We start from the raw sequence: 26561 nt of genomic DNA on the forward strand, positions 1-26561 counted from the left end.
CAACCATGTAGGAAGACACATCATGGCCATAAATTGTTCCAGGATCACAATGTCAAGATTCATCAGGCTCAAATTGTGAAAGAATGGTTGGGAGGAGCATGAAGAATCATTTTCACATACGAGTCCAGTCCTTAAATTCATTGAAAGTCCTTGGGATGTGCTGGAGGAGAGTTTACAAGAGTGCTGGACTCTTGCATTGTCAATACAAGATCTTGACCAAAAATGTACACCTCTTCAAACATCCCAACATTTATTTCCATCAAGAAGTGCATCAATTTTTGGTCAAGATCTTGTATTGACAAGTCATGAGACACACATTTTGAGTATTTTTAGATGCACATTTATGAAAAAATCCAGAATTTTATGAGTAGTTTTCACTTAACTCTAGTAGCGTTTATTTTATCACCACATTTTAATCTGTATTTTGTATTGAATCTAGTCTTGTACCTGTTCAATATCTCTCACAGCTTTCAATAGTGTGCTAATAATTGGTACACATGATTGTACATCTGTGTCAGTATCATTCCCACAATCCATATATAATCCATATATTTGACTCTTAATCCACATTATTTATCAAGATACATGTTTTTTCTTTGTTCTGTAATCTGATATCTGACATGTTCCTTAAGGATTCTTGGTAACACTTTATTTTACAGTGTCCTTATTACATACGTTACATACTTACTATTGTAATAACAATAAATGATGCATAGTTACATGCAACTAACCCTAAACCAAACCCTAATCCTAACCTGAACCCTACAATACATGCATGTTGTTCATTATTATTACTCAGTACTTAAATGTATAATTACACTGCAACAAGGACACCTTAAAATAAAGTGTAACCGGATCCTGTAAGAGCTTAATCATAGTTCCTCTCTCGGGCTGCTCTCAGAGACTGGCGTGGGAGTCTTATCGCCTCGACTGCGGTCTCCACGGACGTGATGACGGTCCCAGTCAGTGTCCACCGTCTCATCATTCCAGATGGTGGAGGTCTCTGTGTCGCTGAAATACCCCGACTCCCCAGTGTAGTGTGTGGGAAAGAGCAGCAGGGGTTCTACAGAGAACGCCTTCAAGTCTCTCGCTTTGAAATGAGACATGTATTCCTCCCTACAGACAGAGGGAACACTACAGTTAGCTCCCAGAAAAGAGGTTTACATTAAAATGGCATTATTAAAAGTGCAACTCTTAACCCTCAAACGCATACCTCGGGTCTTTAGTGACGGGTTATGGGTAGGGTGAGTAATGGTGACAGAATTGTAATTTTGTGGGTGAACTATCCATTGATGGACATTTCTGTCATTTATGAGACCACGTTTCCCCGCCATTGACTGATGTGGTGGGGGTGGGGGCTTTTACGCATCTTCTTAAAGAGTACAGAATCTCCAGATAAAAAAAAAAACGTGAAGCAGCAGCAGAAGCAAGCGATATCATATGTAAGCAGATGTATATGTCAAATAACGCGATCATCAACATTAAACAACATATAAATCCAAACTGCCTAATGTTAACAGATGAAATGCCGATCCAGGACGAGAAGTTTTGGGGGTGTTTATGGACTTGATCTACTCAATTTATGTTTTGATCATTGTTCTGAATCTGATCCAGGTGTAGTCTTTGACAAAAACGTTCAATTGTTGATAAAAAAAAAGAAATGCATGAAAGTAGAATAGAACATTTGTTGTTGTTGTTTAGTTTAAAAGCAGAGGGTCTGTTCTTTCCTTTGATTGATTGCATATTCAGATATTCAAACAGCAAAATATGATTGTGAAACTGTTGTGAAAATGATCAAAAATGCTGGAGGTGGCTGGCAACTTTTTTCAAAATGGCTGGCAGGGAAAGCGATTGGAAATGTCACGACACTTACTTGGGGTGCTTGTTAAACATAACAGGCAGAAACTCGTCCACGGGCAGCATCTTGCTGAGAGGCTGGGCTTCCAGAAGCGTCTTTGCCCCCTGCAGTGAAAGGGCATAGCCTAGTGTCCAATAAGAGTAATCCGGTCTCACCAGGTTCTTCACTCCCTCCACCCAGCGCTCCGGATGCTTCATTTGCAATCGTTTACGCCCCACGTAACTTAAAGAGAAGAGGAAAAACGGAACAGACAAAGGAAACACAATTTCGAATTATCAATGTCAATTTAATATATTTATGAAATGTTAATTTGCGGACCTCAAGAAGACCAGTGACAACTTTGTGGAAGCTATGAAGATGGATATAAACACTCAAAGCAGAATAGAGAACTGTGAAGTTATCATAATAAAACCACAACTCACATTAAGTCCCACTGGAGGCCTGATTGTTTCACGTCCTTCATGATGGTGTTGAGGCGGCTCTTGAAGTTGGTTTCAAACCTGACATCATCCTCCAGTACAAGCACCTGCTGTTGCTGGAGCTCCACCACCTGAGAGCGACACACAACAAAAAGAAGTCATGCACATAAAGTGACTAATTTACTGTTCACACAGCATCGAAAGCCACTTGTTGTATCACACTCTTGAAAAGAAAAGTCATTGAAGAACCACTCTTTGGTTTATCAAAAAAACTTTGACGAGCATTTTATAACCACAAGGGCCTTTTTCCACTTTGAGTGTGGAACGGATGCAAGCTAGTAAGAGCTGTGCGTGTAAACCTCACTCCGCTGATCTCAAGAGTCTCGCTGGCGACTGAAGCTAAAGGCTGCGGTCTTTTGTTAGAGCGCCTGCCTTTTACCCGACCTGTTACATTTGGTGCCGTGACCCATATGGGAGTAAGGTTTAGGGAGGTGAGTGTAACAGGCTATCTTTACATCCACACCTTTTGTTTCAATCGGAATGAATTCATGAATGAATCCGAACATAGTGTTAAAGTGATCGGGTTGATGCACGCATTTATATGTCTCAAGCTTCAAATCGAAATAGATTTTTTGACATGCACAGACTACACGAATATACAGTGTTTTTCAATGTTTGTGCATAATATTCTCCTACATGGCTTCTTTGTGTTAAAGTACAGACTTTTTTTCTATTTATCTATTCCAGGTCCCGATTAGGAAACGACGAGCACATGAACCATTATACCGTGCTGGTTATATTTATGAAACAATAATAACGCCTCTTCCCGCTCCCTAAAGACAGTGTCTGTGGATGAGAGTATCAAGTGAGGACTGATGGGACGTTGTTCTGCTCCACCTCACCGATGATTAGTGGTAGGAGAATTTTAGAATAACACGAGTGATTTATGACATTTTATTTAACAACTGCAGCTCGTTCCGCGCGTCATACGGCATTACGCCATTTCTACGTAACTGCACATGCCCATTCCTTTCCAGTTTCGGTTTTCAATCCGATCAAGTGTTTACATGTTTTCTCGATCAGATTAGAAAAGGAATAAACCACCCCTTTCCATCCTTTTAATACAAAAAAGGCTTTTCAGTCCGAATGAGCTGTCAGTCCGATTACTGGTGGATTGTTTGGGCCGCTGGTTCGAATCCCGCTCGAGTAGGATCGGTTACATCTGGTGCCGTGACCCAGATGGGAGTGAGGTTTTGTAGTGTAACGGAGGCAAGCTAGTAAGAGCTGTGCGTGTAAACCTGACTCAAAGTCACCTCCTAAGTCGAAACCGCTGGTTCGAATCCCGCTCGAAGCGGGTCGAGTAGGACCAGTTACACATGTTTATATAGCAGCTTATTGTAGGGCATCATGTTTTGCTGTATACCTTTTTCCAGATGCTGTAATGACTAAGGAAGCAACCGATTTCACCCTTAGTTAGTACGCGATCAGAGTAAGGATCTTTATATCCAGGGAGCATCTCAATTCCTAAAGCTCTTAGCTGAGTTGAATTCAGGGTTCTGGGAGAGAGGAGACACAAGAAGTCGTATTTGACTGTGGCATGTTATGTGGTAGAAAAATACACTGAGAAGCAGAGATGAAGGACATACAGTATAAGCAATAGAGTGAACATTGACATTGTGTGACTGGTGCAAAAGTGTGAGTTATAATATCATACTTGCCATCCACCGCACCGGTGAGGGTGACATCAATGCCCAGCACCTCCAACGAGCGCAGCATACGGTCTCTGCGATCCTCCCGGCGGTTAAGATTGATCAAGTAGACCTAAAAGAAGGAGAAGATAATGCTAATAGTTCCATTCTGATTCCTATGATGATTGTACATGGACACAGATTTTTATTTTATTTTTATTTTCTACATTTAGTATTTCTGTTGCCAGTATCTATACCTGATTGAATGCCATGGTGTCTTTGGGTTTGGAAGCAGTGTGCAGGTAATGTGAAGTTTCCATTTTGAAGTCAACTGAGGAAGATAAACTTCAGGTTATTTGTCTTTTAAGCGCAAGGAAATATTTTCTGGTAGACAGAAGCTAATGGTAATTAAACGAATTAGTGATTTATTGGAGCTTGTAGATTGGACAATACATTTTGAATGATAATTTAAAGGTGTTGAAATTAATTAAAAGTTTATTCATTTAAAGAATTTTAATTAAAGGTTTGCTTATTCGCAGTGTTAGTCAATTAATTGTGTGCCAAAAAACTGTCAAATGTTAGTTTTTAATAATTGTTTTTCCACCCCCTTTCTGACATTTAAACTGTCAATTCAAGTCAAAAATGTTTGTACATCGCTTTTCACAAACGTAGCAGATTACAGGGTGAAATGTTTGCTTCCTTAGCTTTATGGAAAATCATATTTAAAAATATATATCTACATGCCTTATAGTTGCATTTAGCAGATTAGAGCTGGTTAATAACATAGTTTACATTTTAAGCATTATATATATATATATAAATATTGAGATATGTATGTTGATAAAGGTTAACATACTTATATATCCAAATATAAAGAGCTGAGTGATGATATATTTTGCACCGAAATAAATTATCCAGAAGAGATCTGCTATAGTTTGTATTATATAATACTGCAGATAAAGTTGGATATTATATATATATATATATATATATATATATTTAACTTTATATAGAGAGCTGTACTATAATACAGTTTACATTTTGTGACAATCACGCATCTGAGATTTGCTATATATTGCTTTCGGTGAGTATCTATGTATGCAGAGGATAACTATATGTATTGTACTATATCCAACTTTTAAATATATATCACTGGGCAATAAATATAGTTTACATTTTTGAGTGATATAACAATCAAATAGTTGAGATTTGTGGGACTCTTATGGTTAGTTCTTGGGGTGTTTAATAAATGATTCAATAACTTATGTTTTTGGATAGGGGATGAAGTTTTGAGCTCTGAAGGTAACACTGTTTTATTGTATTTTTCCTTTTTTGAATTCTTTTAACATGCCGATTTCATAATAAAGTCAAGCTAATCTAATGACCGAAGACAACAGAGCCGGAGAGAGCAGAAAGAATGTGCGAGAGATGTCACAGAGGAGTGAAAACTCTCTCTTTCCTGTGAAAACTATACGGAAAAGCATACAGTAAAGTGTCTGTGAAAGCTAGGGGAACAGGAGTGTTGTGGTGAATGGATGGCCCACACCTCTGCTTCACAGTTTATTCACTCTGATAGGCTGCTGTATTTAAGATCAGCTCACTGTACAAAGGCTCTCAGTTTAAAAGCTGGGTTTGACTTTTGTCAGTCCTTTATATTGTTTTGTGATTTAGTGATACACACTTAGTGCCTCGGTGACAGTGTGGCTGAAGCTCTCCACCTCCTCCTCCAGAGTCTGCTTCGTCTCCAAAGGCAGTGGCAGGTACCCATAATGCTCTTGGTTACATAAGAACATCTGCACACCTGTAAAGATAATAACATCTAAAAAGTCCTATTGATTTCAACGATTGTTTCAAAGCAGCTTTACAGTGATAATCAGAAAAATGCAGTCAAGCTAGTTTTTAGTCCGCTACCCCCGTGCTCGTGTTGTATGACATTGTATGGAGGTGTGTAAAAGTAAAAATTTTCAATCAAAATGTTGTTTTTTGGCTTTTAGTATGAATGCGTTAGCCTTGCACCAAAAGTGTGCTCCAAAACAATGACAAAATTCATATTTAGAAGATATTAGTGTTCAAAACTTACAGTCTAACATATTTGTGTTATCTGTGGAATCAGTAAACACCTCGTGACATTTCAGTGGAATGAATCAATTGCTGGCAAATTATTTTCTAATTTAAGTTAATTTAAATACAAATAAACAAAAATTTCAGCAAACATCAAGTTGCGACTCAATGACCTATAGGCTCCTTTTTAATCAGACTTACAGTAAAGCACCGTAGAATATAGTACTGTATTGTCATAACAAGTAGGCTACAGGTATAGTGGATTTGTTACCTGCTTGTCTTGCAGAAAATGCAAAAGCCATGATATCATCCAGGGCCCAAAGATAGTAGTGGTGCAGAGGGTAAAAGGCCAGGGCAGCGCTAGCACTGCGCCGCAGGTCTATCAGCATTGTGGAGTGAATCATGGGGACTGGGTGGCAACCAGTACGCTTCCAGTTACGAATGGGTACATAATGTTGTGCTCGCTTATAATACCCCTGCAGAGACGAAAGAGATGCTCAACATTTTCAAGATTCACAAAAGATTCTGAGCATTTATTTTATTTTATTGGTCAAATACATTATGCAGAAAAAAAGGAGAAACAAGGAATATACTATTCAAACTTGCAGTGTATTGTTTATCAAGTATTCATATTACATTTTTAGTTCCTGTCCTCACTTTCTATAGTTTACATCGACTCACCAGTAGGTGTCAACAAGGGAGTCATTATTAAATGGATCACTTAGATCGATGATTTATTCAGAAACAAGGACGGTTGATTCTGCTTTCACTTCCTAACTGTTTTCGTCGATGGAGCAAAAATAGACAACGTAACTGGCAGCCATGTGTCGAAAATGTAAGTTACTCAATATATAACTTCTTCATTGAACTGTTGTATATGGGCAATAGGCTTCCCATAGTGACGCTTGCGTGGTATTTGAGTTACACTTTTCATATAGGTTGGCAGGCTGTGTTAATACAGTGCTATTTAAATACCAGTAAATTTGAGCCTATTAGTTTTATTTTAACGCCATATATTGTGCATTGTGAATGACAATCAAAATAAAAACAATATAAGATAACAAAATTATCGATTTAAAGAGGTTGATTATGTTGTTATTGTAATATATATGCACACACTGTATTATGACATTCTCAGTGCAAACATCAAAATGAGTGTGGGTTTCAATTCTCTGATTGATGGAAATTTCATTGCAAAATCATAGGTAGCTAATGTAATTTTTCCACCAGGAATTGCCCTGTTGAACATGATTATTTAAATAATAATAATAATTTTAAATAATGCAAGCAGACAGAATATCAATTGATTAACAACCTCTGAGCTCACATTAGGTCTGTCTTTAAAGGTTTATGTTATCATTCAAAAAAAAAGACAGACAGAACCCAAACCCAAAATTTTACACTATATGTAGCAAATAATAAAAAGTCCAACATGTACAAATATATCTACTGCAAAACTACACACCTGCTGTTTTAAAGTTTTTTTTTTTTTTTTGGTTGTAATTCAGCTAAGAGGTCACAGTGTGACATATAGATCTATTGTGGTTGTGTCTTCACGTAGTATTAAGTTCACCAAAAATGAGGCGGAATGCAAAACTTCTTTACATTATCTCTTGTGTCACGAACAACTGGGTTAGGCAATCCCTTTCAGAATGATGCATCTCCAAATGTACAAGACATGCTATAATCCTGAACGGCCACCCCTAAACTTACCATGGGTTACGGCAAATTGGGTAAAGTGTTTGACAATCACCCATCGTGGTTTCAAAATAGCATAATGGGGTCCTAATGATACATGATTGACCATAGAAACTGATTGTAGCCCACACTCATCTCCTGGAAGTGGAAGTCATTGCAACGAAAACTTTAGCCTGTACCTGTGAGGTCATGCCACACCAAAAGTTTGAATAGAGTGTCCTTGACTCTAGCATTGGAGCGACCAGCGTCCGGTTCTCAGCAATCAGGTGATTCAGCACTTGTGTGTTTGTCAGCAGGTTATCACTGTCTGCAAACTAGAGGACAAATCATGCAAACGATCATACAAACCTTTCAAAAATCAGCATCCGACTCAAATGACACATTGCCTTCCCCATCCATTGAATTTTAATTGGGGAGATAAAGCACACTTTTAAGCCTGTAAAGCCAGACATATGCAATAATAGTGAGAAAAATATATTATTTCTTTTTTATTATTAAAATAATTTTATAATAAAAAAGTCTCCCCCCACCCCATAGAGACAGCACACTCTAAAAAATGCTGGGTTATTTTAACCCAATTTTGGGTGAAATATGGACAAACTTAAACATTGGGTTAAAAATGTAATAAAAAAAATGTAACCCAATGGCTGGGTTTGTTTATATTTGACCCAAATTTGGGTTAAAACAACCCAGCATTTTTTAGATTGTGAGAACATTAACTTGGTGAAATCAGCCGTCTAGAAAGATAAATGACAGAAACATTATACACAATATGGATTGTGTTCGCCATTTGTAAGTTGCTTTGGATAAAAGCAAAGCACACTAACAGTGTTTATGTCTCATATTCTGTAACTTATGTTAACACACTTTTTTTTATATATTTTTTTTTACACTTTTTGGGCCAAAAAACCCAACTAACAAATATGTATTCATGCTAATGTTCATATTAAGTTATGGAAATGTTATTTCTGAATGTTGAACGTTCAAAACGTCCCATTTACAGAAACATTCTTGATCTTTCTTCTAACGTTATGGAAACGTTACACTCTAACTGTACGTTCACACCACCGCCGGCGAGAGCGGCAAAATTCGCTCTCGCCGCCCTGCCATCGACGATTCGGGGACTCTCTGGCGCTCTGACGTAGATTTTAGAATGCGTGATTTTTTTAAACTTTATTTAAAGGAGCCGTAAAGCAAATAAGAACTGAACATAAATCAGTATCATATTTTGTGCATACTGGCCACATGTAGGGTATAAGTTAACCTATTAAAATCTTTTAAATGTGAAAGTAACAAAACACCAACAATTTCAGACACCTTTTTCCATTCGTCGTTCTTTTTATTAATTTCCCTGTATGTAAACAGGGACACGTCGTACAATAACGGGAAACCCGCAACAGAAATAATTAACTTTTCCTCCATTTTGCTTAGGAACTAATGTGGTCGGAACCAAAGTTTACAGGATTGTGTTCTCTGGTATCCTCTCAGGCGGAGGACTTCTACATTACGATTGGTTGCCGCCGAACCGCGTCATAGCTTATTACCATAAAGTTGACAAATTTCAACTCTTCACGCCGCTCTCCCCATCCAAGATGCGCCGCCCTCGCCGGAGCTCGCCGCCGGCTCTCATTGAAAATGAATGGCTTCTGGCCAATTTGACGCTCTCGCCGCCGGCGGTGTGAACATACAGTTAAGAATGCTGGGTTGTTTTAACCCAATTTTGGGTCAAATATGGACAAACCCAAACGTTGGATCAAAAATGCAATTAAAAAATGTAACCCAATGGCTGGGTTTGTCCATATTTGACCCAAAATTGGGTTAAAACAACCCAGCATTTTTTAGAGTGCAGAAGCTGAGCTAAGATCAGCACAGAAGGAGAGGTGATCTCACCAGAATATAGTCCGCCCACTGCGCCCTGGCTGACGTGAGCGCCGCCTGCCTCAGCTTCATCACACGCGTGAACCGAGACTCCGGCCAGTGCTTGGGGCCCAGCTCATCCACATAATAACTGTAAATCATTATAATGACTAACCCAATGCTTCAGGATACACTGACACGTTAGCTGTTTCCTCTTTTATAAATATATTACACTTGTACTACATTAAAAAGTTTTGCTACTTATGGTAGAGAAGATAGCGAGTTCTAACTTCTAGGAGAATGGGTATAAACAGTGCTTTGTAATATACCCCTGGTTTCACAGACAAGGCTTAAACTAGTCTCAGATTCAAGCAGTTTGAGCTGTTTTATCTTGCATTGTGATATCTTAAAATATGTCAGTGCCATTGTTTTGTCTCCAGATGCACACCAGTAATGTTTTGTTTTTTTCTATGGCACGTTTATTAAAGCTATAGTTAAATGCCCTAATTGAACCAAGGCCTAATCCTGGCTTAATCTAAACCCGGTCTGTGGAACCGGGCCGTTAATGTAATGTGCATGTGTTTTCACCTCTTCTCCTCCTCCATGGTCTGCAGTTGTACTGAATGATACAAAAGCTCTACTCCAGAGAGCCATTCGTGCAGCATTGCAGTGGTGTTGTCAATATTGTGATCGGTAGCGGCCCTGACAAGCAGAGAGTCCATGTTAAGACCAGAATTATACCATTTAGCCCATGTTGCAGTTTTTGGTAACACGTTATTTTGAGGTGACGTATTTACATGTCACTGCATGTACTTACTATAGTCATAACAGTAAATGATGCATAATTACAAGTAACTAACCCAAACCCTAACCATAACTCTATAGTAAATACATGTTGTAATTTAATATTACTCAGTACTTATTTGAGTAAATACATTGTAACTAACTACGTCACCTTAACGTCATCTTGCCATACAAAACTAACGTTCAAAAAGTTTGGGGTCAGTAAGACATTGATCATTAAATTGATCAAAAGTAACCGTGAAGACATTTATTACGTTACAGATTTTTTTGTTTTCAAATAAACGCCGTTCTTTTGTACTTTCTATTCACTGACGAATCCTGAGGAAAAACTTGTCACGGTTTCCACAAAAAATATTGAGCAGCATAACTGTTTTCAACATTGATGATGATGATAAGAAATGTTTCTTGAGCATCAAATCAGCATATAAAAATGATTTCTGTACTATAAAAAATTACACAATCAATAAGTCATGTCAACATGTGTTTTTACATTACTTCAACTCATCAAATAAGTTAAGCCAATTTAAACTTTATTTTTAAAGTTATACGAGATTCCTCTTATTTTTTAAGTCAGTTTAATGTACGTTGAAATGACAAGCAAAGTAGATTGTACTTAAAAAATGTAAGGTAGTAAGTTATTTTTTTTTTTTAAGTGAAGGATCATGTGACAGGAGTAATTATGCTGAAAATGCAGCTTTGCATCACAGGAATAAATTACATTTAAGAATATATTTAAATATAAAATGATTATTGAGAGACTTCATTCGAAAACATTTAAAAAAAATCTTACTGGCTCCAAACTTTTGATTAATAATGTATTCGTTTGTCCATTATTGTGTGTTGGTTTTATATATGGTTTTATAATAATAAAATAATAATATAATAATAAAATATAATAGAAACAATAATTAATTAATAAATAAATACTATTACTACTACTAATAATAATAATTGTATGTCTTTATTTGATTCGATTTTTTAAATAATTATAATTATATATATATATATATATATATATATAAGATTATTATAATTAATATAAAAATAAATCATGCATTAAGAACTAAGAAGACATTATTATTGGTCACGTTTTTGCTGTTTTTGGAGTGCAAACTGCCTGCACTTTCTCCTTCATTTCTCCGTTTACTCATCTGCATTCTTTCACTTCGCTGTGATTCTCGTCATATTTACTTTTCAAGCTTTCCAGGATATTTCAGACTAAGGTGTAATTAAAAGCCCAGTGCTCACTTCAATGTGTGGTCAAATACAAAACCACTGACATATGTATTATATATCTGTGTGATAATATTAACACATTATGGTAACTTTTAGCAATAAGACTCATGTAAAGCACTTTCATGTAAACTCACATTTGAATAGATCGGTTTGCAGATTCAAATGTGTTTACATGAAAGTGCTTTAATTCAATAAATTAGTTTAAGCCCATGTGATGATCTGTTAAGATTTTTAAAATATAATAATGAGGGATGATATTAATGCAAGTGCTACCATGATACATCCATTCCCATACCTTAATATGATGTCTTCCTTTTAAAACACAAATTATTTTTCATAGAAATAAAGCTCACAAATTCCTTGGAAAATAAAATGTGAAAAGCATTTGAAACATGAAACAAAAATGAGTTACCATATAGAGATGCGGTCCTTGGGATAATCCAGTCTATCAATACATCCCAGAAAATAAGGAAGACTGTGTTCAGCGTTACGGGCCAAAACCGCAATGACTACTTTGGGTTTGAGCAGCGATGTCTCTTGCAGAACAGGCTCCAGGTCAATGAGTGTATGAATAAAGCAGGGCCATGTCTGTAACAGTAACAGTCCAAACAGAAGCTTTCCAGATGCTCTCAGGTCCGCCATAGTGTCTGAAAGTGCAGAAGCATGCCGTGTACCAGCGAGAGAGGTGAAGACGCACTGACTGGGGAGGTTTGAGTGCGCTCAGCCTATATACGCAAGTGCACTCATTCCAGTGTAAAAGAATAGCATTCACTTAGGTGCAAATTAATGAATAAATAAAGGCATACAGCAATAAAAAAAAAGAGAGAGAAGTGCACCCTAATCATTTTCATTCCTAATCATTCCATATATTCTAAAAATAGAATTCTAGACTAAAAATAAACCCTCCAGCTAAAATGTTATAAAAATGATTTGAAGAGGATGTTTATATTCAAGGGCTGGATTAACCACATGGGCACTTGGTTAAAAAATAATGTACATTTCTGTTCTGAAATATATAGCCTATATCACCTTTTTGTATGTTAGGATACCTTTTATTCATGTTTCAAGTTTTTTTTTTTTTTTTAAGTTTAGTGTCTATTATCGATAGTCCAAAAAAATATTCCATATAATATGACGGTCACACTTTAGATTAGGGTCCAATTCTCACTATTAACTAGCTTCAACTTTTGCCTCAATAAACTAATTACTGCTTATTAATAGTTAGTTAATCCTATTATTGGGTTGGATTAAGGGATGTAGTGTATGGTCGTGCCGAATAAGGAATTCATATGTGCTTTATAAGTACTAATAAACAGCCAATATCCTAGTCATATGCATGCTAGCAAGCAACTAAATAGTGAGAATTGGACTGCACAACGTGTATTCAAACATGCATTTATGAAAACTGGCCAGCAGATGGAGAAAGTGACATGTCTTTAAAATTATGCTTCTGAATGGAATATCATACGACATTATCCTTAAAATTTCGTTCATATGTATGTCTTCAGTATTCAGATTTTCTTCATGTAGGGAAGACCTACAGTATGACATGCTTCTTTTGCTAAAGTGTGTAGCAAACACATTTCACTGCGTGAGATAGGCTACTGTATCCCAAGATGCAATGCACTTAAACTTCCATTTTCAGTGTGATGAATGATGTCATGTCATGTTTGTCATGTCTGTACAGTTTAATGTGCGGGACTTGCAGTTATTTAAGGTAATTACTAATTAGCTTATTTAAAAAGATAGTTCACCCAAAAAAAGAAAATGCTCAGCCTTATGTGGTCACAAACCTGTTTTACTTCATTTCTTGAGCATAAAATATGATATTTTGAAAATGTCTCATTTTATCCTTATAATGGAAGCCAAAAATCAGTTTGGTTACCAACATTTTTCAAAATATCTTCTTTTGTGTTCCACAATGCAAGTGGTGACCGAATGTGAAATATCCATTTAACATATTACATACTAAATATCTTTAATTTGGTATTTTGTATCAGCATATGATTGTGTTGACAACTTATTAATTTATTTTGCAATCCTCCCATTCATTCATCCCATTTCATCCATCCATCCATCCATCCATCCATCCATCGACAACCAAAATCATTACAATTATTAAAAAAGACCAAGTGGCATGTATTTTTAAAAACCCACGTTTTAAATGTTTTATTTCGTATTGCTCTGTTAACAAAGCATTGCAAAAAAAAACAACATTTTAGATTTCTTAACCCGTGACTGAAGAACAGCACTGTGTTAAAGTCTTCTCAGTCAGTGCTTTGTAAACTTTCCTTTATTTCGATCTTATCTGTATAACTCTGTATTTAGCCTCTCAGTTGTATCAGTGCTTGATCCAGGAATGTGGAAGGATCCGGATCGTGGCTTTGCTGTCACGGGTCATGAGGCGTGTAACCTGATCTAGGGTCCGTCCAGCAATGATTTCTCCATTGACTTCTAGGATCTCATCTCCTACACCCAGAAGTCCAGTGTAGATGTTCTCTGTGGCACTGTCTCCGACCCGTTCCACATATATACCTATAAGACCCGCATAACAGATGTAGATTAAATACCTTTAAAACCTTTGAATACTTTCATACAGCAGGGTTTGGGTTGTGGGTGTCATGGAGGGGTATGTGGGGGAACTGACCTGAGTCTGGTCTTCCTTTACCCCTAGAGATGACAAAGCCAAAGGGTCTATTGTTGGCAGGTCTGATAAGCTCTATCAGTATAGTCCCATCAGGAAAGGCCTGCACCAGCCGCCCCAGTGGACCTCGAGAGTCCTGTAGTGCCTCCTCTATGCTCTCTTCCTTTTGAAGCCTGAAACTCAGAAATCAACAGCCCAATCAAAAATTTGGCATAGCCAATATGGTTTTACAGCTGAATCAGAGTTTACATATCTGAGGCATAAAGTATGCATTCAACGTAACCATGAAATCAAAATTTACCTTTGTTTTACAGAATATTGCAGTGCTTAGGCCTTTAATCAAAGAATGTTAACCTCCCTTCGCTATCGAAGCGACGTCTGTTACCTTTAAATCCTGATGTACTCGTTACATCTTAAGAAGAATGGCATCTACGCTAATTTTAGTGTCTTTGTTTATCCCGAGGTTTTCCCGCAGACAACGCAGTGCTGAAGTGCCAACTACCCTCTCCCTATGGATGATCTCTTTACCACTCTACAGATAAAGCGTTGTCGGGATAATTTCGGTTTCGCGTATCTACCCCGAAGTGATACAATTCTGTCTAAAAATGTTTAAGGCCAGACAAGTAGTTTGTTAAGGCTTGGTTTGTAGGGAATTACAAACCTGCGCACATATATTCAAATGCGCATAACTATAGAATTAATTCTTAATGCGCACGTGAGCGTCATCAGCGTTTCTCACAGGTTTGTGTTTAAAGTCTGTGTAGAGAGAACGGTGTCCTCTTAGCGGTCTCTAATTTAATAACTAATGATCGTTCCGACGGAAGTGAATCTATCAAAACTAACTTTAGCTGGAAAATATCTTTATTCAAGAACTGCTATAAAGCCAAATCAATCTCTGTAAAGCAGTTTTGAAACAATCTACATTGTTAAAAGCGCTATATAAATGAAGATGACTTGACTTGGCGATGTATGTCTCGGTGTAATGTGGGGCTAAATATCCTCCGCGACTGACTGCAAACTGGCATTTACATCTACCTTCGAACTTCCTGCGACCCAATCAATTCCGAAGGAAGAAATAAAGTCCCACCATACATTTTTCTCATTTTACATTCCCTCGTTCACTCTGATATACGTCACAATAGGGAAGAAAAGACTATCACAGCTTCCATTCCACTTCCACTTTAATACTAAAAATGTCTAGAGACTTTTTCACATTTAATATTTCACACCTTGGTGCCAAACTCAATGGCAGTAGTAGCTCTCCTAATATAGTGGAGCGTTCAAACTTCCTCTTCGGGGACTGTAGACTCTGGACAGAAGATGCTTTACGTAACTGAGCCAACGGAGACTCCTGTGGGAGAGAGAAACACTGAAGCTTTAAAACACTGTCTTTCTAATGAATAAACATATGTAAATAGCAACAACTGACATTTTGATAAACTTGGATTTTACTGACATGTTCAAACCTCTGACATTACATGGGTATTATAGTTGAAAAAACTTCCAAAAATGCAAGTTCTGTCATCATTTACTCACTCTCATGTCATTCCAAACCCGTAAGACTTTCGTTCCTCTTCGGAACTCAAATGAAGATCTTTTTGATGAAATATGAGAGCTTGCAGGCTCTCCATTGACCGCTACGCAATTACCACTTTGAAGCTTCAAAAAGTTCATAAAGAGATCGAAAAACTAATTTATATTAATTGAGCGGTTTAGTCCAAAGAGACTCAATCCCTTTATTTGATAAACAGATTTAATTTAGGCTTTTATTCACATATTAACATTGATCAACACACACATCAGATTTAATAAACATAAGCTCAAGCTAATTCCCTTGACGTGCGAGAACCAATGAGGTTCATTCTTGTAACGCAGCACGTTTGATCTTCAGCAAGAACCAATGAGATTCATTCTCGTGTTACGCAGCGCGTTTGATCTTCATCAAAAACCAATGAGGTTCATTCTTGTGTTACGCAGCACGTTTGAGCTTCTGCAAGAACCAATTAGGTTCATTCTTGTTACGCAGCACGTTTGAGCTTCTGCAAGAACCAATGAGGTTCATTCTTGTTACGCAGCACGTTTGAGCTTCTGCAAGAACCAATGAGGTTCATTCTTGTTACGCAGCACGTTTGAGCTTCTGCAAGAACCAATGAGGTTCATTCTTGTTACGCAGCACGTTTGAGCTTTAGCAAGAACCAATGAGGTTCATTCTTGTTACGCAGCACGTTTGAGCTTTAGCAAGAACCAATGAGGTTCATTCTTGTTACGCAGCACGTTTGAGCTTTAGCAAGAACCAATGAGGTTCATTCTTGTTACGCAGCACGTTTGAGCTTTAGCAAGAACCAATGAGGTTCATTATCTTTCACCAAGCAGGTTTGGTTGAGCTTCTGTTTTAGGTCACTGATCAATGTTTATATTTGAATAATATAAAATATCTCTATTCATATGGATCTCTTTTATGAACTTTTTATGCGTCAAAGTGGAAATTTTCCATTGTCAATGGAGGGACAGAAATCTCTCCGATTTCAATAAAAAGATTTTCATTTGTGTTCAGATGATGAACAAAAATCTTATGGAATGACATGAGGGTGATGAATAATTAATGACAGAATTTAAATTTTTGTGTGAACTAACCATTTAAGTACTTTTATCTGTAATAAACACAAAAATAAAAATTCTCATGAATTAATCTCATGAGTGAATCTCATGAAAACATGTCATTTTTCAGCCCAAAATAAAATTAAATAAATACACAGTTTGTGGAAACAAATTTTTTTTTAAAATGAAGTCTCTTATGCCAACCAAGGCTGCATTTACCTGAGCAAAAATCTATAAATACAACAAAAACATAATTTTTAAACATGTTTTACAATTTAAAATAACTTTTTTACTTATTTTTGCAATGACAAAGCTGGATTATAAATTCTCAAAATTACTGTAATACAATCAGATCAGCATACATCAAATACTAGCATGACGCATAAATATATTTATAGGCCTATTATAAATCTATTATGTTATTGTTTTCACATAATGAGTATTGAGTATAGGTTAGGTATTAGATTACCCAGGTAGGTTTTTGCTATATTCTTCATATTAGTATAGACCCGACAAACGACGAATCAACATGTTCAGTCTATGAAAACAAGCAGCGACCAATGCCAACAAAACCCAATGAACGTGTCTGTTGCCCATGGCCAGCGTCTGTCAGTGTCAAATAGCCTTTAGTATCCTATATTTTTATTTTCTATAACCAATTTGCCTCAATTAAATTCAGTAAACATGCATCTTATGTCAACTTGCCTCGATAAAATACATTTGCTTCTAGTTTGTTCTGTTCGGTCCACCAGACTGATCAAAGTGTGTTGTTACATCATTCTGCAGATGTATTAAGGTCAGCGAACCACATGATATGTTTTTCAATTTCATTAAACAAAGCCAGAGATACAGTCCAAATGATCTCTCTAGGTGAATTAACTCTTTAACAAAGAAGAGAACTCACTGTGTGGAGAGACTGGAGAGAGGGGGTCCTCTTCAGAGGGACCAGGCCTCTGTGTGTAGGGCTAGACGTGGCAGAACTGTAGCGGGCATTGGGGGAACACAGGTGCTCCATGCTGTTGGACCGGCTGCCCTTTACCAGCTTACCCATACTGTTCAGTCCCATGGCTGAGAAAAAGCGACGGAGGGATAACTTAGGCCTCCCTTCTCGCTCCCCTGTTCTCCTACACAAAGAAGTTGTGGAAGAAATTCACAAGTGCTGTAAACGACTATAAAAGTACAAATTTAACTTGTGAAGTAATGCATTTATCAGTAAGGCTTAGAGTGTGTTCACACTTGTTCACAGGTTTGATTCCATTAAAATGAACTCTGGTGCGTAAATTTCGTTTCACTTGAATAAGTGTGAACGCTGCCATCCGGTCCCTGGTGCGCACCAAACAAACGGACTGGGACCTCTGAAAAGATGGGTTTTGGTTTACTTTCAAACAAACTCTGGTGCAGGTCGACTGAAATATGAACCCAACATGAACCATAGACATGTTAACGAACCAAAAACAGGACATGATGACACAAGATGCGACCCAAAAAGGGACAGAATGCTCGAGCATATCTTTTTTCTCGTCACAGGAGCTGTGGTTGCCCATCACAGTACAGGCATCGGAACCACATCTCCTTGCAGCAGATATTAGTTTGTGAGTAATTCCTGCCACTGTTTTGACTCACATTTTATAAGCTCTTCACAGGTTCTCAGAAGGTACCACTGTTAAAAATGTTAGTGTGAAATTACAGTATATTCCAGGTTAATAATTGCATTACTTTCACAGTAATTCCACAGCAGGAATGTTCTTGTATCTAACTGCACTCTTGAAAATGGTCTTGTAAAATCTACAATATCATACTGTATTTCTACATTGCATATGTACTATGAAGGTACCTACCCAGCATGCAGTGCAGCATGAATAGATTATGCGGTTTCTTGATTCTTGTTGGTTTTACCTGTGCTGATGAACTTACTCTATTTCTTTGTTCACTTTTAGCAGTTTGTGTTGTTTGTTTATTTTTTAATGTTCAGAATTTATCTTTTTTATTATTATGATTTGTTGAGTGTTACCATTGTTGTGTTTTGTATGTCGAGTATTGATGTCTGTGCATTGGTGATGGAAGAAGAAAAAAAAAAATATTGTGTTGCAATATGGTTACACCTTTCAAAGATAAATCTTAGCAGCTGCTTTACTATTGTGGACCACACCCACGCACAAACAAAAACGCAACAGAAAAATGGATCTATCTGGAGCTGCCGAGAAGAAAAAGCGTCTTTGTTCATATAATAAGGTATGGGAGAAAAAATATACATGGTTAAAACCAGTTACAGGTGACCCGTGCTGTTAAAATGAGTTTTATATTATTAGTGGCGTTCACAGCGCCGGTCAGCGCCGTCATTAACATTTTTATAAAGCCTATTAGCAATTTAAAGCATGTTAACATCCCTGCAAAAAGACATCTAATATAAAATCAATATTTATTCACCTAGTATAATAATAGTAAGTTCTCTCCCTCGTGTCCCGCATTGTCCCGCAAAATCAGGTCTGCTGACCTGCAACAGAGCAATAGCCAGGTGGTCACCCTACCTACGGCGTCGTGGCCGTTTTATGGTTCTGCGTCGGGTTGTGTTGCATGGCGGTGCATTTCACCGTGAGAACGCTAGGGGGACGGCATCACAGCCCTTGTGGTCTGCGTCGCCTCGACGCGTAGTTACAATTTTTTGGAGGTGCACGTCGAGCTACGGCGGAGGGGGCGGAGAGGGGTTTGCGTCGACGCAGAAGGGTCTGCGGGGGTACGCCGTCGATTCGACGCAGAAGCATAAAACAGGCTTTACACTGCATGCTCATTCTAGCTCGTAAGGTAGGCTAAATCACATAGACTGTAAAAAAATATGAATGTAGTGTCCGTGACGTCACCCGTAGGTTTCTGAAGAGCAAAGTGGGCGGAGCCGGCCATCGCCATCTTGGCCTCGTGTCACCGCTCGTCACTCCCAGATAACAAAATATAGGCAAAGAGGCGGAGCTGAAGAGCCTGGCTATCTGAAACCACACCCACCTAGCGCGACGTTGGGAGCTAATGCTAAATGCTACTCACAGTACCAAGTCTGCGACTGCAGGGCCTCGCGCTAAAGTGACAGTTGATGATTAAAATCAGAATGCCAATTAAAAGGTCCTGTTTTTGCCCTTCGAAATATTATAATAGTTAAAAGACATAGCTACAAGTGAGACTGTGTATCGTGATTCTGTACAGCTATTCTGCTAGTTGAAAATGTATTATGCAGTAACTTTACAATATTACTCTGAGAGTGTGTGTGACCGTGATTATGTGCATACATGTCAGTCACTCTTTTTTACAGTCTATGGTCCGTCAGCGCGGCATCGCTCGTCAAGTTCGTAGAGAGCTTTATTATTCAGTCCATTTTACATTCTGATTTTGGCCGCATCTCAAATGGGTCAAACCATAGATATATTACCTATGATGTTCAAGTAAATGCGCTAGAAATCTGTGCTCTTTCAAGGATGTGCATTTATTGCATGGACGGAGAAACACAGACACCTGCAGGATTTCATCTGGCGGTACATAAACATATTATAATCTGTTCCAGAGCAACGGTACCGCTGAACGAGTGTAGCCTTTATATCTCTATAGATGTTTTTAAATCTGAAAACTCCTAAAAGCAATTGTCAGACATCCATTAGTGCATGTTCACAGAGGAAAACAACTGAAATATAGTGCTGGTTGTTCTCTCGAACGATACTTGACGACGACGACAACGGAATGTAAAGGCGTGGGCGAGGTAATGGGTGTATTAAATTATATGAAATAATCCCGTAAAAAAGCGCAAAGATGGCAAGTTCAGCGGCTGGAATTTGCTGAGGTGAAGTCACGGCTAACCGGCTAGCATAGACATCATCGGGAATCCACCTGTCACGCAAAAGTGGACACACCCTTAATTTTGCAGTGTAGACAGTGGATACTTTATTGGTTATGATGGAAGCAATTTAGTAAGGTTGCATTGCGGGTGTGGTCACACCACATATTGGGCTACCAGTTATATTCAACCCATCCATTTATAAGGCAACTATAAGGAAACTCCTCTTCAGGTGAGTTTGACCTCTTTAGGAACCTTTGTGTACTATGCTATGTGTACTATGATGCAAATGTAAACATATACAATCTGCAATTATCTATAGCACATTGTCAGGTATGATGTAGCTTACCTAGACACAGCTAAACTGTCATCCCAATGTATTTCAGCTTTTCGGTGCTCTGCTCTCAGAAGTTCTGCCCTCAGGTCTTCTGCCTTGGACATTCCCATAGCTCTCAAAGCTGGGCGGCAATCTGAGGAAACAGGAGCTGTGCAAGTGTTTCTGGGATCCATACAGACACTTACCAAATTATCTGACGCACAACAAATGAATGAGCAAACCATGTTGGGGTTGGAATCAGTGAATCAGTTCTGAATCAGGTTATTTGTAAATCTCCTGTCTCACTATCTGTTTTTCAGGCAATTTTCAAATGTATGCTTAATTTACATGGTTGATAGAACACAGAAAGAAAAGCCTCAAGGGTTCAGCTTTAAACTGTTAGGTTTGACATCCTGGCCTAGTTTTTTTGAGTTGCCTAGTGGGGGATGCCACATTTCATAATTTGAGATCTTGTTTCAAGTAAACTTACCAGTGACTGGGTCGCCTGCAGAGTCCCATATTGTCAAAGCCTGGAGGTCTGTGGTCAGCATAGATGAGGAATACCTGAGAGAGGACGGTCTGTTGCAAGACGTCAGTCCTGAGGTGACAGGAATAACCTGAGGGGAGGCACTGAGAGTGACACTGAGGTGCTCATCAGGTTGTATGTTTTCATGGTGAGTGCCTCCATCCAGCTGGTGGTCAAGGTGAATTAAACGGTACTGAACTGAGGGCATTAGCTTGACCACCCGTTGCCCTGTCGGACGGCTTTTAGAACCTGATTTGAGAGCCGATTTGATGGGGAGGTGAGGAGGAGAGTCCCTGACATTGCTGGAGAGATCCTTATTCTCATGGTCAGGTGAGGTTTCTCTAGTGCCTTGTGCAGACATCTTCCGAACTTTAGAGCGAGTAGTTTGATCCTCCAGACTTGACCTGGTTTTGGAGTTCCTTCTCTGAGCCCATAGATCCTGACTTTGAGCATAAGGTCCATTGCTGGTTTCACCTCTGCTTTCTCCTTTCCTGCTCCTTCTTCGAAGCTTCCCAAAAGCTGACGTGCTCTCACCTGCACCTCCTACACCTCCCCGCCCTACACTTTCTGCCAGGCTGACGCTTCCACTAAAAGTTATCCTTTCCATGAGGGTCGGGTGGATGGTTCGGCGGCATGATTGGCTAGGGCTGACCCATCGAGGGACTGCCTTCTCCTGAGAATCTACAATACTGTGTGTTTGCTTGGAATGACAATCTGTGGTCTGTGCAGTTCCCAAGATGCTTCCACAGGTTTCACATGTCCTGAGCATTTCATCCTTTGGCACCATGGCAGCCAAACACTCACCCTCTTTGGTTAATATGGCCACAGGAATACCAACGTTTACCCAGTTTATGGCCTTGCCCCTGCTTTCCTCCTGAATATTGTACACCGGATCCCCCTTTAGCTGTTGGCTGGAGTGACATTTCTCAACCACCACTGGCCCGCGTTCACGCACCCGCTCCAGGTATCGTCGCTCAGCCTCCTTTTCTGACTCGTCTTCGAAACGTACTCTTGTGGGCGACTGGCCATACCGACGCGAGCGCACCCCACGTTCATGGTTCCTTCCACGGACGTCCGGTGTCTGAAGAGGTGCAATCACTTCCTCTTGAGCTGTGACAAGAACAGCAGTGTGCAGGGTAGATGACACACTGAGTGGTAAGAGCTCCCTGTATAAAGCAGATATAAGAGCTTTTAGAGAGCACCAGGAGATCTGCAATCTTTGTCTGTATCATTTGATTATCTCTATTACATCACTGCATAATGTTACATAATTATCATTCAAACCTGAATGGAAACAAACAGCATTGATTTGGAGTACATAAATGAAGGCTTTTGATCAACTTTTATTTGTGTTCCAAGGAAACTGATTAATAAAACATGCTTGACAAATATGTGTTATATGCAGCAGGCCTACGTGAAATTATATAACATAGGAACACAACTCTGAATTAATTGCTTAAATTAATATGTCTGTGCATCACAGGTTTTTTTCACAGTGATAAAATTAATATAAGACTGTAAATAGATTTCCATGATGTTGGACAATAAGAAGGAAATTAAAAGTGTTGAGGTGACTTACAGGCCTTCTCTTTGACCAAGGCAGGTGGGGGTTTCACTCTTAGGGTTTTGAGAACGTGCTTTGAATCGAGCTCTTTCTAACAAACGCTTTGCTTGTTCATGACGTGGACTGAGAGTTACTTCAGCGGTGGAGATCAGGGGTCTGTCCAAAACAGAAAAAGATTTTGACACTCTCCTGAGTAAATGAAAAAATTATTCACAATGTTTGATATGTCTCAACAGTAATCCAAACCTACAAAAGTACAACTTGTAATTGCATGTATGTGTACAATATTGAACATTAAATTGTTAATATTGATGATCTTTCACTATACTTTCCACAAATCCGAAATAAACATAGAATGCCAAAGCGCAAATCTGTTTTATATAATCTCTATCATGGGCATGTTGCATGCCTTAATCTTAAAAAAATGTGTGTCTTTCACATGGATTTGTGTTCTGGCAGAGGTCTACCAGTGCAAATGAACAACCGTATTCAATAATGTGTTTGATTGAGTGCAATGTCTCTTACCTATAATTAAACACAGGCTCTTTTGCTATAATTGCTGAGTCCAAATAATCTACTTTGTAGGGTGGTAAATCTGTACAAAAAAAAAAAAACTGCTGTAAAATAATAAACTCAACAGAACACACAGATTTCACAAACTCAGCTGATACGTGATACAATTTGAAAAAGTATTGAGTAAGTCTTCCACCGCAAGACCGGACTCAATATCACATAATTTCTCACTTACAACATAAGGGTGCTATGTGCAACACACTGAACCATTATTCTGTAGCCTTCTGATCCAGAGAGCTCAGCCTGCTGTTACACAACATTACGGAAAACCAAGCCGGCAGATTTCAGCCTATCCCTACGTCGTACGGTATTAAAACACTATTATCTCCACTGCTCCGCTCTCTCCCAAACCCTTCCCCCACTTCTGTAATTACGGTGACAGGCAGGCACATCTGTTCTGAGAGATCAAACTAACCTCCCTTCTGTGAGTTTTGGCTCAGTGACCCTCGAGTGTCTAATGCTGGTTAAATCTCGGATACAGTGAAAAACTGCACAAGGCAATTAACGGAACCCAAAATAAGAAAACATCAGGATTGAACATTTTTCTAAATATCTTGTGTTCCACATAAGAAAGAAAGTTACGACATGAGGGCGAGTAAATAATGACAGAACTACTGTATCCCTTTGAGTCAAGGTCTTACCTCTGAGTGGCTCCTTGGGTGGTTGATACTGTCCCTCTGGACGCATGGAAGTTGTGATCTCAATGGCCTCAACTTGATATTGGTTAAGGTATGTCTTGTTCATCTCGACTTTCTCTGCAACAGACAAAACCTCGCCTCTGGAGCACATAGTCTCCCAACTGTCTGCCTTCCACAGTCCACCAACTGGATCTGCTGCTCCAATCTCCTTCTGGAGACACCTATGAAAAGCACTTTCCAAGCTGTCAGACCTTTGCAACTCCTTGTGAACAAGTGCACCTACAGTTTTTAGTTTTGGCGTCTGTTTTGGACCCTCTTCAATTGGGGGAGGTACATCTTTTGCAGTTGCCAGTGTGGAGGAACTCTCTGAATTAAGAAGTAGCGTCTCTGGTCGTGCCACTCGCCAAAAGCCCTTGGGAGGAGCCCAGTGCCTGGGAGAAGACGTCATCGACTTTGATGCAGTGTCACCGTGAGGTTCACCAGCACCACCCACTGCAATGTTCTCCAGGCTAGACCCTTCACAAAGCCCACGGGACAATTCTGGCACACCTTGAGATGGACTGCCTTTCCAACTTTTGCAAGTCTCCTTTTCTCCTTGCATCCCAGAGTTGGGTTCCAGCACTTCTTGCACAGGGCTTGACTTATTGCTCTGCTCAGTGTGTTCTGTTTGACAAGGAGAAAGCACTTCATCGTCTTGGGGTTTCTTCACTGACCCTTCTGTGGAGTCCTCTGGTAATAGATCACCTCTCTCCGCCGCCTTTAACCTTCTCTGGGACACCGCTTTGACTTTAGATTGCAGGGCAGAAACTGCTGAACCCATTGCTTTGGATTTCAATAGATCAGTGGAGGGTCCACTTTGAGGGTCATCTGGTAGCTCTGCGCCTTGCTCTGCCACACTCCTTAGTGGATGTGTCCCAGAGAGATCTTCTGTCTCCTCCTCCATTCTGCAATTAAGGGATACTTTAAAGAGAAAAATGCCAACCAGATAAAGCAGACCCTGGAGTCGCTGTTCAGGGATTCCATGTTAGTAGATTAAATATTTTTTTGAATCCCTCTTACGCACAACATACTAAGAGTTTGCATAACACCAATACTTTCATAGGGTTAGATTCCCCACACCAAGCTGTCTGAAATTAGAGCAAGTTCATGACGAGGTTACACCCTCTTGAAGATAATGACAAATATCACAATGGATGCATAGTGAATTCGTTGGTACAGACTTATCACTCCTTATTAGATAAGTGATCTGTTTTTGGAACTGTAATTACACATGGACAGATCACTGGTATGTATGTATTAGTAAATGAAGTTATAAGTATTGCAATATTTCTGCATAGACTTAGGCAAATCATGATACAGATAAAAATACAGATAAGATTTATGAAACATTGTTTATTTGTAGTAATACAAACTGTGATGGAGGATAATAAAAACAATATTTGTATTATTATTTTATATTATATAGGTCATTACATTATTACATGGCATTGTATACTATTATATACCGTATAACACCTTACCTTAATCCTTTCACTGATGGTCCATTTGAGTCTATTACAGTTCATGCAGAATCATCCCTGCCTCTCTTTTAATACTTGAATGGCCGAAAACAAGAACAAATGTCACCCGTTGAAATGAGGAATTACTCCCATGATGCTCCTCTTCGTTCAGCTGTCACCAGCACCCACTGCGCATCCCCTGGTGGCAGATCCCATCTCTAACCTATGAGCGCTCGCTCAATATTCATGATTGGTCTGTTAATCCCCGCAGAAATCAGACGGATTAGACAAAAATGGAAAATAAATGCGTACTTTAATTCCTTTGATGTCAACCGTAGCATTTCATTGCATAAGTTGGTACAATTCACAGAAGCAGTATTTAGAAAGCGCACTCAGTATGTAAAGGTCAAGTGTGACAGAACAAGTGTTTTGAGAGATGCTACTGATTGCAGTTGTGCAAAAAGATAACCTACCTGAGAACTTTGAAAATTTCCCAGTGTTGAAAAATACAACAACAAAAATCAAACGTATAGGATTGTTTTGTGATCATGACAAGTTTTTATGCAACACACAGACGCACAACTCATGAAGACTGCCTATGCACACCTTCTTAGCCCATTTATATACTATATACATATCCAAAAACAATCTGTCAATATGAAACTATTGCCATAGTTTGCCATATTATGTAAGCTTATTTCCCCAAAAAGTGTAGAGAGAGAGAGGATGCTAATGTGAATGTGAACATGAATGACGACAGTTGAGAGA

The 26561-nt window shown here is 38.8% G+C and overlaps 2 protein-coding genes across 2 annotated transcripts; both read right to left on the bottom strand.

Annotated features, from left to right (window-relative positions):
• Window positions 1–872: 872 nt before the first annotated feature.
• Window positions 873–12263, bottom strand: colgalt2a (collagen beta(1-O)galactosyltransferase 2a; the record flags this gene model as incomplete). Its single annotated transcript, XM_079613364.1, has 12 exons — window positions 873–1116; window positions 1874–2080; window positions 2281–2408; window positions 3701–3833; window positions 3992–4098; window positions 4223–4296; window positions 5647–5766; window positions 6298–6502; window positions 7904–8038; window positions 9615–9732; window positions 10170–10283; window positions 12034–12263. The coding sequence occupies 12 exons, from the start codon at window positions 12261–12263 to the stop codon at window positions 873–875; spliced, it is 1815 nt and encodes a 604-aa protein (XP_079469490.1).
• A 1504-nt stretch (window positions 12264–13767) lies between these two features.
• Window positions 13768–25985, bottom strand: LOC306999161 (uncharacterized protein). Its single transcript, XM_079613640.1, has 10 exons — window positions 25815–25985; window positions 24298–25238; window positions 23609–23678; window positions 23099–23239; window positions 21484–22685; window positions 21027–21147; window positions 17768–17987; window positions 15495–15616; window positions 14269–14438; window positions 13768–14156 (listed from the first exon to the last, which is right to left on the bottom strand). The coding sequence occupies exons 2-10, from the start codon at window positions 25235–25237 to the stop codon at window positions 13963–13965; spliced, it is 3180 nt and encodes a 1059-aa protein (XP_079469766.1). The 5' UTR covers window position 25238; window positions 25815–25985; the 3' UTR covers window positions 13768–13962.
• Window positions 25986–26561: the final 576 nt, after the last annotated feature.

Source organism: Phoxinus phoxinus (assembly GCF_949152265.1).
Source record: "Phoxinus phoxinus genome assembly, chromosome: 5".
In the NCBI taxonomy this organism is placed as follows: domain Eukaryota; kingdom Metazoa; phylum Chordata; class Actinopteri; order Cypriniformes; family Leuciscidae; genus Phoxinus; species Phoxinus phoxinus.

Excerpts from the sequence above, each read along its gene's own strand:
- LOC306999161 (XM_079613640.1), bottom strand. The coding sequence starts at position 25,237 with ATGGAGGAGGAGACAGAAGATCTCTCTGGGACACATCCACTAAGGAGT. Across the intron at positions 23,240-23,608 it reads GAGCCTGTGTTTAATTATAG|ACCCCTGATCTCCACCGCTG; the intron begins GTAAGAGACATT and ends TGTTTTGGACAG. Across the intron at positions 22,686-23,098 it reads CTTGGTCAAAGAGAAGGCCT|GGAGCTCTTACCACTCAGTG; the intron begins GTAAGTCACCTC and ends TGCTTTATACAG.